This window comes from Topomyia yanbarensis, chromosome 3 (assembly GCF_030247195.1).
Source record: "Topomyia yanbarensis strain Yona2022 chromosome 3, ASM3024719v1, whole genome shotgun sequence".
NCBI classification, from domain to species: Eukaryota; Metazoa; Arthropoda; class Insecta; order Diptera; family Culicidae; genus Topomyia; species Topomyia yanbarensis.
Window position 1 is genome coordinate 3438880 of NC_080672.1, and position 16388 is coordinate 3455267.

The 16388-nt window shown below is 42.0% G+C and overlaps 1 protein-coding gene and 1 non-coding gene across 2 annotated transcripts; one reads left to right on the forward strand and one right to left on the reverse strand.

The window, feature by feature from the left end:
• Positions 1–10510: 10510 nt before the first annotated feature.
• Positions 10511–10583, reverse strand: Trnas-aga (transfer RNA serine (anticodon AGA)). The gene has a single exon. It is a non-coding gene; the product is annotated as a tRNA-Ser (tRNA).
• Positions 10584–13677: 3094 nt separating this feature from the next.
• Positions 13678–14311, forward strand: LOC131690013 (zinc finger protein 512B-like). The gene is made up of 2 exons (XM_058975453.1): positions 13678–13752; positions 13810–14311. Exons 1-2 carry the CDS (start codon positions 13747–13749, stop codon positions 14308–14310), a joined length of 507 nt encoding a protein of 168 aa, XP_058831436.1. The 5' UTR covers positions 13678–13746; the 3' UTR covers position 14311.
• Positions 14312–16388: the final 2077 nt, after the last annotated feature.

The window sequence follows — 16388 nt, forward strand, 5'->3', positions numbered from 1 at the left end:
GTGACAGTATATGCTACTGTGGCTGTTCTCAACATCAGCCAACTGTGATCAACTTTCGCTCAGGCCAATAATCAACTAGTGTAGCATTTGGGCACGTTTCGCTCGGGTCATGGCGGGGGTCATCATTGCCTACTGTGATGGCTTAATAGTGTCTTGGCCCTGATTGACTATTCCATCTACCCTCAAGGTTGCTTTCACGCTTATTTCCAATGACGTGGCAAGTACGGTCATAAATGTTCATTACCAGTTGGTCGCACAAGCGTATGTGGTGCAAAGTATTCGTTTCCGTGAGCTTATTCTTTAAGACAGTCACATTAGCCAGAATCCATACCGCGTGACGTGACCTGCTGAATAGAATAGGTTATTGCTAAGAAGTCAGTGCCAGTCACCTCAGCGGGCTATCATGCACCCGCAAACAAGGGGTACGCTGAATTGATCGTCTACCCTATAAAGCGAATGTAACGCGATATTTATCTCCGAATGTTAAGGGTTTTACGCTTGCTCGTAATACACAACTCTTACCACCGCATCTTCGTTTTGCGAATGAGCGTACCTAGTATATAGATGGACCTGAACCTCCCCTCGACAAAATATCGTTTTTGACTTTACACCGTGCAGCTCGCGGTATCTGTGCTGATTCATGTTTTACTACTAGCGATGTGTCCTACATTCTTCACCGTCTACCACCACAAGCCACTCTGGACGGAGTGTGGGCGTTTCGGTGGATTCCAGTGTACGTCTTCCTCCCTACAGAGCGTCACGAGGAAGCTACAGTAACAGCCTTATAACGAGCATATACAGGTAGCGTGCGTGATCGGAATCGGAAGTGGCTGCTTTTTTCGCTTCACCTCAACCACACAGCAAATCATATCTCTCCGATGGTACGACCCATCAGTGCGGATGCGACGACGCTAGTTGCAAGATTGAGGAGGATAAGGGGAAGGCGAAAAAGTTCGTAGTGATTACCACCGTGCCAATGGGAAGTACCCCCTTCCGTACCTTCTATCTACCGGTCATGCTGGAACTGCGAACAGGCGAGTCTTGTTATCCACCGTAAGCACGTGGAGCACGTATTCGGGTTGTAATTTTATTAAAGGAAATATAACCCGCTCCGACCTTCAGTTCATCGCCGAACCGTTATTCTCCTCACAGAGGGTGGTTGGTTGGTTGGTTGGTTGCAAGGATGTCTTTTCATCACGAGCTTACTGGAAATATTCAACGTTGGCTGTGCGTGTATGCGAAGGGATTTATGCATTCAATAAAGAATCGAGTGGTGGCACGTTTCCCGGAGGAAACCTAAAGAAAGAGAGATATTATCGTTTCCTTCGACTGATGGTGGTTCTGAATGAACGGTCCACCTCGTAGGTTTATTTTAGCAATTGATTACAAGATTCGTTTAACGAAAATTCATTTGACGGTGATTTTCCGCAAAGGCAAGCGATTTGCTAGGTTGGGGAAAAAACTGAATTGATTATTTAATCAAAAAGCTTGCAGTCAGTTCGATTTCAGTAAACATCTGTTTCTCGACCCAAAAACAAGTCTCAGTCATTGCAGTCACAACCCTCTAAAACATGTAATTATTGCAACTTGAGCAATTTACCAAACTGGTCGCGGTTTATACAAATCATTTTTTTTTTGGAATAGCAAGCCACGCGTAACACATTCGAGTGCAGCTAAATCGACCGTTTGCTTTCAACCCGTCAAGTCCAGCGGAGATCAATCAGTATGCTTTCTGGTTCATCAGGTCTAATGGCTTCAAACAAAAACAACTGTTGCACACAAATGCACCATTTTTGGGGTCTCCTACCGGTTTGATCTAGACCCAAGCTCCACTTCACATGCATCCTAAGCAAAACAACAACGAAAAAAAAACGAAAGGTGCAAATGGCTGAGATAATAGGTTTTTGGCTGGAAATTATTGTGAAGAGTGCTAGAGAGAAATTGAAAGTTCGGCAGGGTGCACGGTTCACCGCACTGAGGTAAAATCTTGGTCATTGATAGCGACCTTGAAATTGAACCGACCAAAAAATAATAATAACCCGGTTGCAGCCGGGTTGGAGGGCGGTTGCATAGTTGTTGTGATTGAAAGCCGACAGCTGATTTTGGAAATTGGAGCCGCTAGTACTGCAACAGTAGAGGTCGGGGTGGCGTGTGATGAGGGACACGTGATGAAACGGAGGTAAGCGTAACGATGACTGAACTATCTTACCATTGGTAAGTTACCAACAGATAATATCCAAGTTTCTGCTACATATATTTTTGATTAGCACACATGTTTCGCATCAGTAATGTAAACTCCATTAGATTCTATCGGAAGCCAGTCGATTACATCAGCGAAATGCATATAGGAAATACTTTAGCGGAACTTTCTGACCAGGTTGTTATTGAGCTTTTGGCGAGAAGTGGCATATGAACGTGGTTTTTCTTTGTGGCTTTTGTTCTATTCAGAGTTCTTTTTTGTGTGAGTTCTTGGTAAGTGGTTAACTGAAAATCTCAAAATCGCCCTAACCTCATTGGGAGTTACTGCGGAAGAATCTGTTCTCATTTGTCATTTTGTCTTCGTCCAATGAGATTTGTTAACTTAATGTGTTTTGCTTCGTATGATTGATTCACATACATGTGATGAAAAGCGACTAGGATGTACATAAGAAACGATTAGGTACATGAACACAGTAACATAAACATAAACAAGGCTGAATATTTTTACAATATTTTCATTTAAAAGTTATACATATTCAAATTTTAACTACAACAAAAAAACGGGCTGAAAAAGCAGAAAAACTTTGTCTACTTTATATGACAAACTTGTCATTTAATCAAATTGTGTGTACTGGAAGAAAAAGGTTGAATTTAGAAACATAAAAACCAATATCTTTGCGGTTGGCTATTTATTTGAAATGGCGATGGCAGAAGAGGTGAATGGGAAATCGATAGAATATCACAAAATAATACATTTTGATAAATAAACAATAAAACTAAACTTACTTCCAATAAATTTGTCGATCGATGCCGTCTACAGCAGCGGATCCAGAAAAAAAATTTCGAAGGGGGTCCGAAATTTCGACTTTGAAATTTTCATTGTACAATAAGTAATATGTTATACACTCATTTAATTAAAATCCGTTTTGGTGGTCAAATGTGGTTTGGAATTATTTTGAATTTTGAACGAATTTAAAATAGAAACTGTTTCAAAATTTCTCAAGAAGTTAAAAATTTTCGGGGGGGGGGGGTCCGGACCCCCAGGACCCTCCCCCTGAATCCGCCACTGCGTCTACATGATACAGCTGTTCGCCGAGAACGGAAGGGGTATTTGCCCGCTTCCAATTGAAACTGCTTCGGATGGTAATTGTTCTGTCTCAGCTCTATTCACCACTCCATAAAAATATATCGAATAAATGTGTTTTTGGCAAAAATGTCTCTTTAGACAAGGCCTACTATCTGTTTTGTGGCATAGCGAATTTTTTTAATGCTCAAAGCGCTTCGATCATATTGTGAAAAGTACCATTTTTAACTGATATATCAAATTTCATTTGAACAATTGTTTCTTTACCTATTACAATTTTTATCATTTTCGTTATGTTGCTGTTAAAAAGCAGTTATATTCATGTTAACTCTTTAATGTTTAATGTTTAATGTTAACTTTTTCCTAGTACCTATAGCGTCTTAAAACTATTTTTCCTTGAAAACGGCGGAATTTAAAACCACGAAAATCCTTTTTTCATGAAGATTGGTGCTTCCCTCGTAGTGCTAGAAGCTGCTCAATTTTTACCTTACAATGTTCAATAGAAATCTCTTAGAATATTTACAGTAGTCCAGTTGCGTAAAAACGTAATCGAAGACAGTCTAAATTGATAGCTTTTATCAGTTTTCAATAATATTTCAAAATAACGAAGATATACGACAATTTCATTTTTCGTCATCAACGTAAACTGTCCCTGGTAGCACTGCTCCATTGGAATCCAATCAGACTAATTGCAATAACTTCAGTTCTAGACCTGGTACTTGTAACTGTTCGTGTTCAAATGAAATGTATCAGTCACATTTATTAGCTTTACTTGTTTTTGTGAGAAAATCTTGCATAAATCAAAAGTTAAAGCTGTTTAAAAACGTTATTGTTTATAAACGATATGGGCATGAAGGGGATTAAATGCAGCTACGAAGAAAATTTTAACGATACAAGCCCTATCCTCTGTTGCTATACTTTCGCTGATATCTATATAAGTGAGACAATTTTTTGGGGTCACCTCTCCAATGCCGGGGATGCTTGCTGATGGTTGTTGGGGTGATATTCTTGGAGCTTCGATGGTAGTTGGGTGCTCCAGGACGCGTAGAGTCGCGGGGAGCGTCCCCACAGCTCCGGCGAGTGTGGCGGAGGGCCCGTATGTTGGTGTATAAGCCACCGTCTTTCAGAAATAGGAGAATTACTTCCTCCCGGACCGGCTCGTTGGCTAGTATGTCCGCAATAAATCCCGCCAAACCGTATTGTCACCGAAGGTCCTTCAGCTCCGGGCAGTAGCAGAGATGGTGCTCGACCGAGAGGCGGGTCTTGCAGGATTCGCATTCTGGTGTTGGAACGCTAGAGATGGTGTGTGCCTGAGTCACCCTGTTGTGCCTCGGTAGAGTATCTTTTGCCCCTTCTGGTTGTCCCGGTCTGTCCAACTGTCGGTTGATTCCTTGATTTTTCTGTGTGTGGCCTTGGGTTCTTCGCCAATGGTCGGTGCAGATTGGTATTGATGTCCCTGAAGATATCGGTATTTGGGGTCTCGTCTGGGAGTCTGCCGTGTAGGGCTAGACGGTCGGCATCCGTGTATCCTTTGATACCGCTGGGCCAGGGACCCAGAATAGTGTGACCAGTGAATTTCGGTGACCTTCGATAGCCTGTACGAAGGGGTATGAAGATGATCCGGAAGCAATGGCTCTTAAAATTGTTGGAGAGTCACTGAAGATAACTGTTGATGCGTCGGTTTTTCTTTTTGCCATTGCAATGGCAGCCGTTTTCGCCGTGAGGATTGAACAGGAAGGAGAGCCCGCGTCGCAGTCCGCTGATTCCCGCCATCGCCTACCTCGGAGTCATCAGTGTAGATCTTGATGTGTCGTTGGTATATAAGGCTGACAAGTTCCCAGTATTTTTCCACTATGCTGCTGGGAGGTCGCCGACATTTATTGTGCGAGTGAGTGTTGGCCGAGAAGGTAAGTAGGGCGCATTCGTCACCCAAAGTCTGCTCGAAGAGGTTCAGTGCCCGTTTAACAGCTACCCTGGCTGCTTCCCAGCGGCAGGTTAGTATCTCGGGCCCGACGCAGTCTGCTTTGGCAGGGGTGCTCGGCAATAGCCCGGAGGCTATCCGCACCGCTTCGTGGAATAATGGCCCGAGAATAGTGGAGAGCCCTTCTAGGTTTCGGCACGTAAGCTCGATCCCGTAGAAGATATTACTGTCTATTAAGGATCCTCCGATATTCAGTGTTGTTCTGCGGTTGTTTTTCTGATGCCGGGAGCAGATAGTTCGGACCTGCCGCTTTCTGCTTTCGCAGTCATTTTTATGACGTTTGAAGTGGTTGGTGCCGCAGCAGTGGGTGAAGGTGCATTTTTCGGCAGATATATTGAAACCAGTGGCGAGTGCTCATCGATCGACCTGGTTGACGACTGCCTAGAGTGATATCCTAGTGAGCGAGATTTCTTCCCCAGGGCCACCAGGATAATGTCTTCGGCGTAGACGAATACGTAGACGCCTCTGGGTAGCACAGCAAAAAGCGAGTTTATCCTGACAAGAAATAGCGTAACGGCTAGTACTGAATATTGCGGTACTCCGTTGGTCTCGCGGTACAGCTGGGATAATTTCCCGCCAAGCAGACCTAGGAGCGGCGTTTTGAGATGAAGGTGCTGGGCCATCGTATCGAAGTACATCTTGACGTCACGATGTCTTGTTGGCTTTTGCCACGTCGAGGATGGCGATGGCGTCGTGGAGGTTTTCTGGTTTGGCCTTGTTCAGCGCTTCTCCGAGAGAGCCTAGGTGGGCTCTTGTATCGAGTCCCTTGCGGAAGGTGAATAGTCGTGGGTCGAGAAGTTTGCGGTCTTCCAACCACGTGGTCAGTCGTCGGTTGGTCATCCTTTCCAGGGTTTTCGTGATACATGACAGCTAGCTGATTGGTTGAAAATCGCTGGGGATACGGGTGACCCGGAATTTTTTGGAGATGGGTGCAATATGGGCCAATTTCCATTCCTCTGGGAAGGACTCGCCTTTCCAGATAGCGGTAAATGAATTTGGTGTCGGAGTCTCGGGTAGCCCACCCTGTCGGGGCCGTCGGTTTCCCGGTACTGAGGACAGCACCGAGTTCTATTTCATTGAAGGGCTTATTCTAGGTGGCGGGAGAGTCGGGTGTGACGGTGGTCGGTGAGGCTTGTACACCCAAAATCCGACGAGTATGTTTCTATTACTTTTGGGTAAGATTCTATTGTCTTTTCGGTAACAGACCACGCAATTGCGCATTGCGGTATTAAACTCATATTCCCGCAAAGGTAGTAAACGGTGGAATGACGAATTTCGGTTGCTGTTCATGTATGTGCATCACACAATCAAACACTTTTTCAGCATGTGTCATCCTGGGCTCTGTTCGCATGTAGAATAATTCGGTCGATTTCTATGATAGTATTAGTACCGAGTCAAACCAACCAGAATCCTGGCGGATATCCAACCAAATTCAGGCTGGAATCTACCCAAATATTGGCAGAAACCAGCCCGAATTACGGATTTTTTACTGGGTACGTTGGATAGCGAAAAAAAAATTTTAGGCGGTTTCCGGATCCGGCCTAGTTGCCAGATCCGACACAGTTCCCGATCCGAACCAGTTCTCGGATCCAGATCAGTTCCCAAATCCGGACCTCCCGGATCCGGACCAGTACCTAGATCCGGACCAGTAACCGGATGCGGACCAGTACCTGGATCTAGCCCATCCCCTTTTCCCCTTTCCAAGTCCGGACCTGAACCAGGCCCAGACTTGGTGCTAAGATCCAGACAAGTGTCTGGATCCGGACCCTCGGTTTGGACACGTGGATCCAAACCATAGGTCTTGCTTCCCGTAAATGACGGAAAGGACTGTTCATGTTTTGTGCAGGCGCTATCTTGCTGTTAACGTCCGTGATAGAAAAGAAATTTCAATTTAACACCGGCCGAAGTACCCCACCACTATTCCGAGTCGTTTTTTTCTGACTGTGCTTTGAAGCTAGCCGAGTGTGACCCGATCTTCAAATACGTGTCGTGTAGAAAAATCGAACCTCGTCTTTATCCTCATTGTGTTTATTCCGCTTGAAGCGCAATACAATGACAAGCGAAGTGCTACACACTTCCAGACAATCCGACGCGTTAATATTTATTGAATAAGAATTGATGAAACATGAGTGCGACGCAGAGAAGATTTGAATGTGTTGGTATTGCCGTTTGGGGAATTTTTTGTTGGGACCGTTTTAGCATGAAACGTCTTGCTATTAGAGCATTTTTTTCTTATTATCGTAAAGGTATTACGGCCGAGTTTTGGGTGTAGTCTGCTTTTACGCTGGACGAAAACAGCAGAGCTTCGTCGGCGGATAAGGGTTGGAAGTGGTATCTTATCCTCCCCGCAATTTCCATAGTGTCGGTGATGGTGGTGTTATTGATCGCTAGAAAGTAACAGTTTTGACAGCGTTTTTCGCTGAACGTCTTTACCCGTCTCCACAACTCAGCGGTTGAGGAGTTCTCAAGGATGCCGTCAACGAAATTGGTCCAACTAGTTTCTTTGGCTGTTAGGATCGTTGTACTTGCGGCATTCCTGAGCGTTCTGAAGTTGTCCGTTCTTTGGTCCCGAAAGGGCTAGTTTGGCGCTGTTATTTGCAGAAGATAGAGGATCTGATGCGCTTTGATGGCAGCGACGACTACCGGGCTCCCCAGTGTACTGCTCGGTGTGGTGGTGTTCGACTGGTTCGAGGTATATTTTCTTCCGCTGTGATGACCATTATGTCCGACAGTTCGGTCGGCGAGTATGTGCGGTCGCGGTATAGTGTTTTCTAATATATATTCTTAACTATCGTTCCTACTAACAGTTTGGTATGTTATAAAAATTTATTACTTATTCAAAATACACTTTTTGAATTAATAACGATGACTCAAAATTGGTCAAACATGAATAAGTACAGGGATCTAAATTTTGAAATCTCAATAACGTTGCCGGCCACGTCCTTTCAGTCGTCGGGGAAGGCAAGGAATGTTGGTAAAACAAACGTTATTATAGAGACCGTGTATACCACTGCATCTCCACGTTTACCACGCAACTATTAAACATAAGTAACACTCCCGATAGTCAGCTGAGTGTCGGAACTTTTACTTTTGTTTAAATTTACAATTTTTTTTAAGTTTCTTGAGGTTCTGCTTTACGGTTGGTAAATATTTTTCAAATGGGCGCAACTCTGGCGAGTTTGGAAGATTTTTGTTCTTAGATACTGTTGGAGGTATACCATTCCTGAGCCATTTTCTCGTAGACACATGAAGCTACGTTTAGCCAAAACAGCACTGAACAACAGTTCCTTCACAAAAGGAAATAAGCGTCTTTGCAAACATTCCAGGACATGAATATCTTGATCGACTATGTCGCCAGTCGTCACAAAAATTTAGTTTGTCGGCCCATATGTACAAGTCGCCTGTCAAACCAAATATTTTTCGGAACCCTTCACAACATTTTCTGCATAAACATATCTTGAATCTTTCCTCCTCCGTTAGCCGTGTAAAACTCTTGAGCTGGGAATTGTTTGAAATCCTCCTTGAGGTATGTTTCATCGTCCATTACGATGCAATCAAACTGGGTCCATAATGTTGTGTACAACTTACGCGTTCTTGCTTTAGCCGTGGCGTTTTGCTTGTCAACTCAATTGGGTTTCACTGTTTCCTTGTACGTGGACACTTCGGTTCATTTCTTGGCTCCTGGCATGCTAATCTGTTGCTGAATGAAAAGTTTAGGATTATGTTTAAAAGTGCTGGCCGGTCTTCTCTTGGGTGCAGTTGAATTCCGATTTCGGCTTTTTCCTGATTTTGACCGATAGCAGTCGTCAGATGCTCCCCGAATACTTTAGTGACGTATGTCACAGTCGATTCGGTCACTCCTAGTTTTGGTATTTTGCTTTTTTTCATTTGCCCGTACATATGAATATGGTGTTCCTCTTGCTACGACGCAACGTTGGGGGAGGGTTTGTGAATTGGGGCCTCAAAGGCCAAATTTTCTCCAGTGACGGCTTTGCGATATTTGCCGAGTCCGGATCCGGTCCCAACATAGTGCTCCGTGTAATATTTCTTAATAAAGGCCGCAACTTACGGTAAGCACTTCGTGTTGTACACCTCCCCGTCGACCGCAATTTGTGAAGAAAAGAATACATCCCATTCTCACTGATTGTCAGCTACAGGACCTTCTTTGGGAACGTAGCTGCTGACCTCCTTTCTGGGGGACATGAAAGAGCCGGTTCCCTGCCAGTCATTGCCGTCCAGTGTGAGGAACGTCTCGTCAGTGTGGTGGACGCTTGCGCTTCCGACACGACTGGCCTTGATTTTCGCTTCCTCATGACGATGTCTGTGTTGGCCAAATCATTTTTGACCATCTAGCCGGCCGGACCTACCTTACGGCCCAAGGCTCGGAAGGATCTAGCGACCTTACCCTCCGTTTTTCGATTCGCTCCAGATGAAGCTGGCGGTAATCACATAACTTTCATTGCTTTCGCCATAGTTTCGTCATGGGCACCCCAGGAAAGAGAAAATGAAACGGCGAATCAGAACGGAGGTTTGGTAACCTTCACTGCCCCTAACCTCGTAGTAGTCCTCTAAGTATTTTTTCCAAAAATACTTTGTTTAGAAATATCACGAAAAGTACCAAAACTAGATTCCTCAGTATTGGTTTTCTTAGTCCACTTCCCAACGGCCATGCGTTTTTGTCTTAGTAGAATTCTACAGTAGATTAGGGGCCGTTCGCAGGGACAAAAAACCTTCAGTTTAGACCCCCTTCTCCCCCTCCGTGGGGACAATTCCTGTACAACTGTACACCTGCCCCCTCCCTACGATGTCCACGTAGTTCTCTTATTAGTTTGCCATGCGTGAAACGGGAAGATTGTGTCGCCGACCTCGAGCTGCTCAATGTAATTTATGTGGCAAAATACCGTAATTTGTTGGAGACACTTTTGTTTTTGTTTTTTGTTGTTCCACAGAAAATGGTAACAACTTCGGAATGCTACGTATAGCCTAGACCGAAAAATTTACTATTTGCTACAGTAACTAGACATTTATTTATTGAATTAGAGAGATATATTGTATATTGCCACTTTATTGAATTAGAGAGATATATTGTATATTCCTTGTTTGGACGTGAGTCTTTGTTTTTTCCTTTCTTAAGGATTTTTTATGAACGTGCCCACTGGAAAACAGACAGAGAAAGAATGACCGGAACGGTGAGAATGAAGAAACGGTGAAAATTCGCCATTATTGGAAACACTGAGAAAAGATATGTCCTCAAGCAGGAATCGAACCTGCGATCTCCCAGTCTCTAGTTGGGTGCGTTAACCACTCCGCCATCGAGGAACTGTGATGATGCCATCACATGTTCCCAACAGTTTTTGTGATCACCGTTGCAGGAGATATATTGGTTCATCAACCAGGACAGTTATCTCGAAAGTTCGCCCAGATTACCCCATAATTGTGATATCTAAAGCACGTAAAAGCTATAACTGGTGTCAAGTGTTCTGTGAAGAGCTACTGAGTCTACAGACCCACTGCCATAGTGAAGAGCAAGGGTGTGGTCATCGATTCGAATTAGTCAGGCGTGTATCTACTGAAGCACGGAGTTGACTGTTTTAAGGATTCCTTGTTCCAGTGAGTGAAAATTTTGATTGGCAATCGCATAGGACGCACAAAATTGTACTAACTTTCAAACTCGTATCGGGGGGGCTGTAGGACTGTTTTACCATATTACCCCGTCTTGGTTCGCCTGTCTCTGGGGCTGTTTTGCACGAAATATAAGTATATGGGCCATTGTAATCCGGTATGGCAAGTGCACAGAGAATAATGAGGATGACTCTTGCATTGGGAATGCTGAAAAGTGTGTCTATTGTGTGGAGAATCAACGAGACCAATTACAATTTCCCTCGTTCAATCAGAGCCCGGAGAATCTGAAGCGTACCTTTAAACGAAGCTATTAGCACTCTTTATCAGTATTAGTATTCACTAAAGAGATCTTCATCATTCACCACGACAAATTATTATGCTCTCTTGGCTCAGGAAGAACAACTGGATATTAATAGATCTATGTATGACAAAACGAGAAAAAATAACGAGAGAATAACATTTTTTTTGATTTCCGTAGGATCGCAAAGGTTACATTTGAATTCTTTTGAGAATCTGCAAAATATGCTCGATTTTCAGTATTCAGCTCTAATGTTAAAATAAGCAAAGACCATGATACTATATCAATCTAGTGAAAGTAAATATGGAATCCCTATCCGTAATTTATACTAAACAATTTAGTCCTGTAACAGTTATGTCCGTAGATTTTTATTAGGATTATGAACCAAGTAATTAATGAGCAGCTATTTTCTAGACAGCAATTCGATAAATGGTGCTCGCAGTATCCTACGATCGATTGATTTGAGAGTTCGCCAAGGGAGTAACATAGGTCCGATGCTATTCTTGATTTTCAGGGGATATAGGGAATTTCAATCCATATAGAATTCCAAAACGTTTTACTTATAACACGGCTTTGTTCTACCTCCATTGCAATGGTGCTATTCCACAACAAATTGATTAAGATATTGCGATCCTCATAGAACATTCAACCTCTCTATGAATCGAACTAGATTAAAATTGTTGATTTTTCACTGGTTACGGAAAAAATCGCAACAAACCGACCCATTTGTCGGAACATTATACATTGAACAAGCTTTATTTAGACTTAAAAAGTGCCAAGTGTTCGTTCACTTTCTGGATTTAGTGTCTAACTGGTGCCAAGATGGTATCAGTTACTGATGAGGCAAATCCGGAAGGCCAAATCCAACTTTATTTAATTTCTCGTATCGCCAATCAGCTTCGGTTTGGGCCTTACCGCTACCAACATGTATGGCAAGTAAATATTAGTATATTTCGAATTTGTAGCCTTGTTGTGCCTTTGAGGTTATGTGAATAATGCTTTGCGATTAATACGGAAGTTAACAAATCGTTGTTTAGAAAACAATCAAACAGTATCTGTCTACTGGCGAATGACACTGATAGCTTTATTACGAATGAGAAGACATAAAAAAGCTAAAATTATTTTTGAGTGAATTTTATAACAAACTCTGAACAGTTGTGATTAGCTGGTTGGTGTTGAACAATTGGCCAACTAAAAATCATCTGAATGTCGAAATCTCAATAGAATTTTCTCTTAATCTATAGGTGGAATGTTCTGACTTTATTTTTTATGTAACAAACAAGTTATTGCACTATTTCGGAACAAACATCAATTTTATACATTGATGTATGGCTATAAATCAGACGATAGATTTTTGTAAACTTTCTAACTTCTTATAATTCGCTGCACCTCATTCTTCGATAGTTTGGCTGCAAGAATGACAATATTTGTTTGAAAGTAGTGCATTCAACATCCACATTTTTAAAAATACTCTTGAGTTAAATAGTCTGTTTAATCGTAGAAAACATGGAGATTCATAAACTGAACAAAACTGCAAAGTTTCGTTGAAAGAGCAGATGGTCGAGTCGAGTTTCATGGCCTGCTGAGATGTGAGATCAAAACCAATGACTCAAATGGCGCATATTGGGCCATTAATTGGAAGCTAGACTGATCAAAATAGGTTGAGACATTCATAAACATCGTTCTTATGCGTTGAGCTGTGTCGGTTGGTCTGTAAATATCATACTCTCTATCATCTTAAAAACATTGATCGGCTTCTATACCTTCCTGTTATAAGAAAGATAAAAACAGATCCGATCAAGAGTCTAAGCTTTTGTCGAAGACAACAAAAAACAAATTTTCCGGTATACTGATGCACACGAGAAAGGCAAACCGAAATTACCAATTACCGTCGCCGCATGCTTTGTTTTTGGGTAAATTGGCGATCATATCAAGGACATGCCGGCCGCAAGAATTGTTGCATCTATGATAGAAGCCTACTTTGTATTTTGCTTATTGAAGGGCCTTCGGTGGAAAATGTGCAAGAGTTTTGTCGTTCCAAGAATTAGATAAGTATTTCGTCCTTGTTCAACGGTTTTTTGTTTACAATAAAGTCAATAAGTCGATTATTTGATCCGTATTTCCAGTATTCATAAACTTCTGAAACATTTTGTATCTCTTATCGATTGATTTCTGTTCAAACCTTCAAATTTAAAATCATTACCGCTGGTAGCTCAAATTGTTCTCTAACCATATGAATAGCTCCCCGAAGAAGGTACTGTCGTACAATTTATTTGTGCAGTCCCCGAAACAGTGCGTGTATAATTCGATTCGGTTGGTGCAACAGCGCGAGCAGGCAACCACGGCCACACGCGGAACGCGCACAGCAAAAAGAAGTGGCTAAACCACTGCCGAAATAAATTGACTTAGATCTTTCGATTTCGACGGTGAGAGTACGAGACGTATAAAACCACCAGCTGGCTGAGGGAAAGACATCATTCACCTGTACTCATCTCATCGGACCGGTACCGGCGGCTAATCCTACACTGTGCGGCGCAGTTCTATTTCCAGCGCGAGACTATCATGAAGGTAATATGGTTAGAACTCCTTCTCGGCCATTAACTAATTAGCTTCCTGCTATTCCAGGCGTTTATTGTGTTTTCCGTGGTTCTGGCAGTCGCTGCCAGCACAGCAGTCGAAAGCTCCAACAAGGATAAGCGTAGCTTGTGGGAACACGAAGTCCAGCATGAATCGTTCCATGAAGCACCGATCAAGTTCCCGGAGGTTAAACACGTAACGGTTGAAAAGCAGGTTCACGTACCCTACCCGGTGGAAGTGGAGAAGCGTGTCCCGTACGAAGTGAAGGTTCCCTATCCGGTTGAAGTCGAAAAGAAGGTCCCGGTGATCGTGGAGAAGAAGGTCTACATCGAGAAAAAGGTCCCCGTTCACGTAGACCGACCGGTTCCGTACCCAGTCGAGGTGAAGGTTCCGGTTATCCAGAAGGAGTATATCGAAGTGCCAAAACCATACGCAGTTCATGTTGAAAAGTCTGTCCCAGTGTACATTAGCAAGCCAGTGTACGTTGAAAAGCCGGTCCCAGTCACGATTCACATCAAGGAGCATAGCAAAAAGAGCTTCTGGGGTTGAGTGTTAGGGTTAGGTAGTTTAATTAATTTCGAACAGACTGAATAAAGAAATTCTTTTTTGTTACAATTTGTCCGTTGTGTAAGCGATTTTGAAATTCCAGAGTTTAGCCATTTATCTGTCAACGATCTGAACTGAAACGCTAAAAAGCTCCGCCGATTCTTAACGTGACATGAGCAACCCACGCGTACAGAATACATTTTCCCACCACTCACGTACGCAAACACATCCATTTACATCATTTAATCAAAACAAGCTAAATGAAAAACATTGTGTGAATGAAATTGAATTCCCGTAATAGGAATTAATATTTAAAACAAAATGAACGTTTTAATTGTGGGTTACATGTGGAGCGCCACCACTCAGCAGAGGGCGAATGGAACACAGTAGGTCTGCATTCGAAACATATGCTGTGCGGGGGAGGGGGTTAAAGGTTTTGACTGAAACTTGTACAATTTTGCCCACAGCAGGCTGTGCACTTTGGTTGTCAGAGAAAACGGTGCACTTAGTCGGGCGGCGGTGTGGATTCGGATGCACAGCGCAGTGCTCAGTGTGTATCGATGGGATTTTGCACGTGAAGCTGGGATTTCAATTTAAATTGTTCATGTTTTATTCAACTCAATTCGTTGTGATAGATAGGTAGGACAAAAATTAGATAGCAGTGTGCTCGGTATTGCAATCTAAAAGTTTTCTCTTCCTAGCTCTGTTGCGAACAGGCGGACGAAAGTAGTAGCTAGGAAACTAATTCGGAGCTACTGAGTGTCACATACAAAGTAATGAAAATGGCAGCGCATTCCAACGTTAAAATTACAAATTATTCGGTCTAAAGTTAACGAATATCTCCGTGAATATTGTCAGAGTTGTCGTTTGAAATGTATTAAAATAAATTTCATATACTTACGTTAGGGCATAGCAAAATATTTTTTTTTAATTCTCAAAGCCCCCCATCCCCTCTCATATTGTGAAAAATGTCAAAGTCAGCTCAGATGCCAAATTTCACATCATTTAGACAATTCTAGACTCCCGCCGACTTTGATTGCAATTTTTGAAATTGGTACAATGGGAAAATATGGAGGAAAAATATATTAAATGCTATAACTTTTGAAGTAGCAATCAGAAAATTACAATTAATACCTCTTTTTAAAGGAAATAATCTTAGTGTTTGAATGGAGACACTTCCGTTTCTAGAAAAATACGGGAAAGTGGGGGTACTGGCCCCAAAATCCCCTATTTTTAATATTTTTCTGCTCCGTGATGCAAATCATACATATTTTGCAGTTTTTGTAATGTGAAAAAATCTCAGAAATCGAACGGAACCTTTTTGCACTTTGTCCGACTACGAGAAGTTGGGGTTATAGGGTCATTTATCATTCATATTAAATTTTATTATTATCTCGTGTATTCTTCACTCAATTTTCATAAATAATGTACCTTGTTGAACGTGGAAAATCCTTAGGTACAAAATAAAAATAAATTCGTTACCGGCAAAATTTAGAAACATCAAATTATCTGACATATAGTCTCGAATTCACATTTTTATCATAAAATCGCACATGGTCAAGGCTCCGAAAATGGCAACCACAGGCGAAATTATTTTTTATCAAATTTTGCGTCAAACTGTTTGTTTTCCGTATGTATATAACCTCTAATATTAAAAAATATAAATGGCGAGCCCAGAAAAAAATTCCTTGTCTGTCATTTATAAAAGTTTGTTGATGCTACTTGCATGACCTGAAAATGACTAAATGACCGTAAGGAGATAAAAATGTACACAAAATCCATATTTTCAACTTTTTGCCTGGAACCACATTTTTCCATCGTAGTCTTATTTAAATGTGATGATATTGCTTGAAAATTTTTGATGAATATGGATTATTGCTTATTTTCAGTTGTGAAGTAATGGAAACCAAATAACTTGTAACGTGACAGATCAAAAATTCAAAAAAGTTTTGTGGACCACACCAACAGCATGCATACAATGTCTAACCTGCATTTTTATTACTACTTTCAGTCTACTTTTTGAAACTGTAATGTGAAAACTTTAAAGTTTTATTAATTTTTAATAAAACACAATTTATATT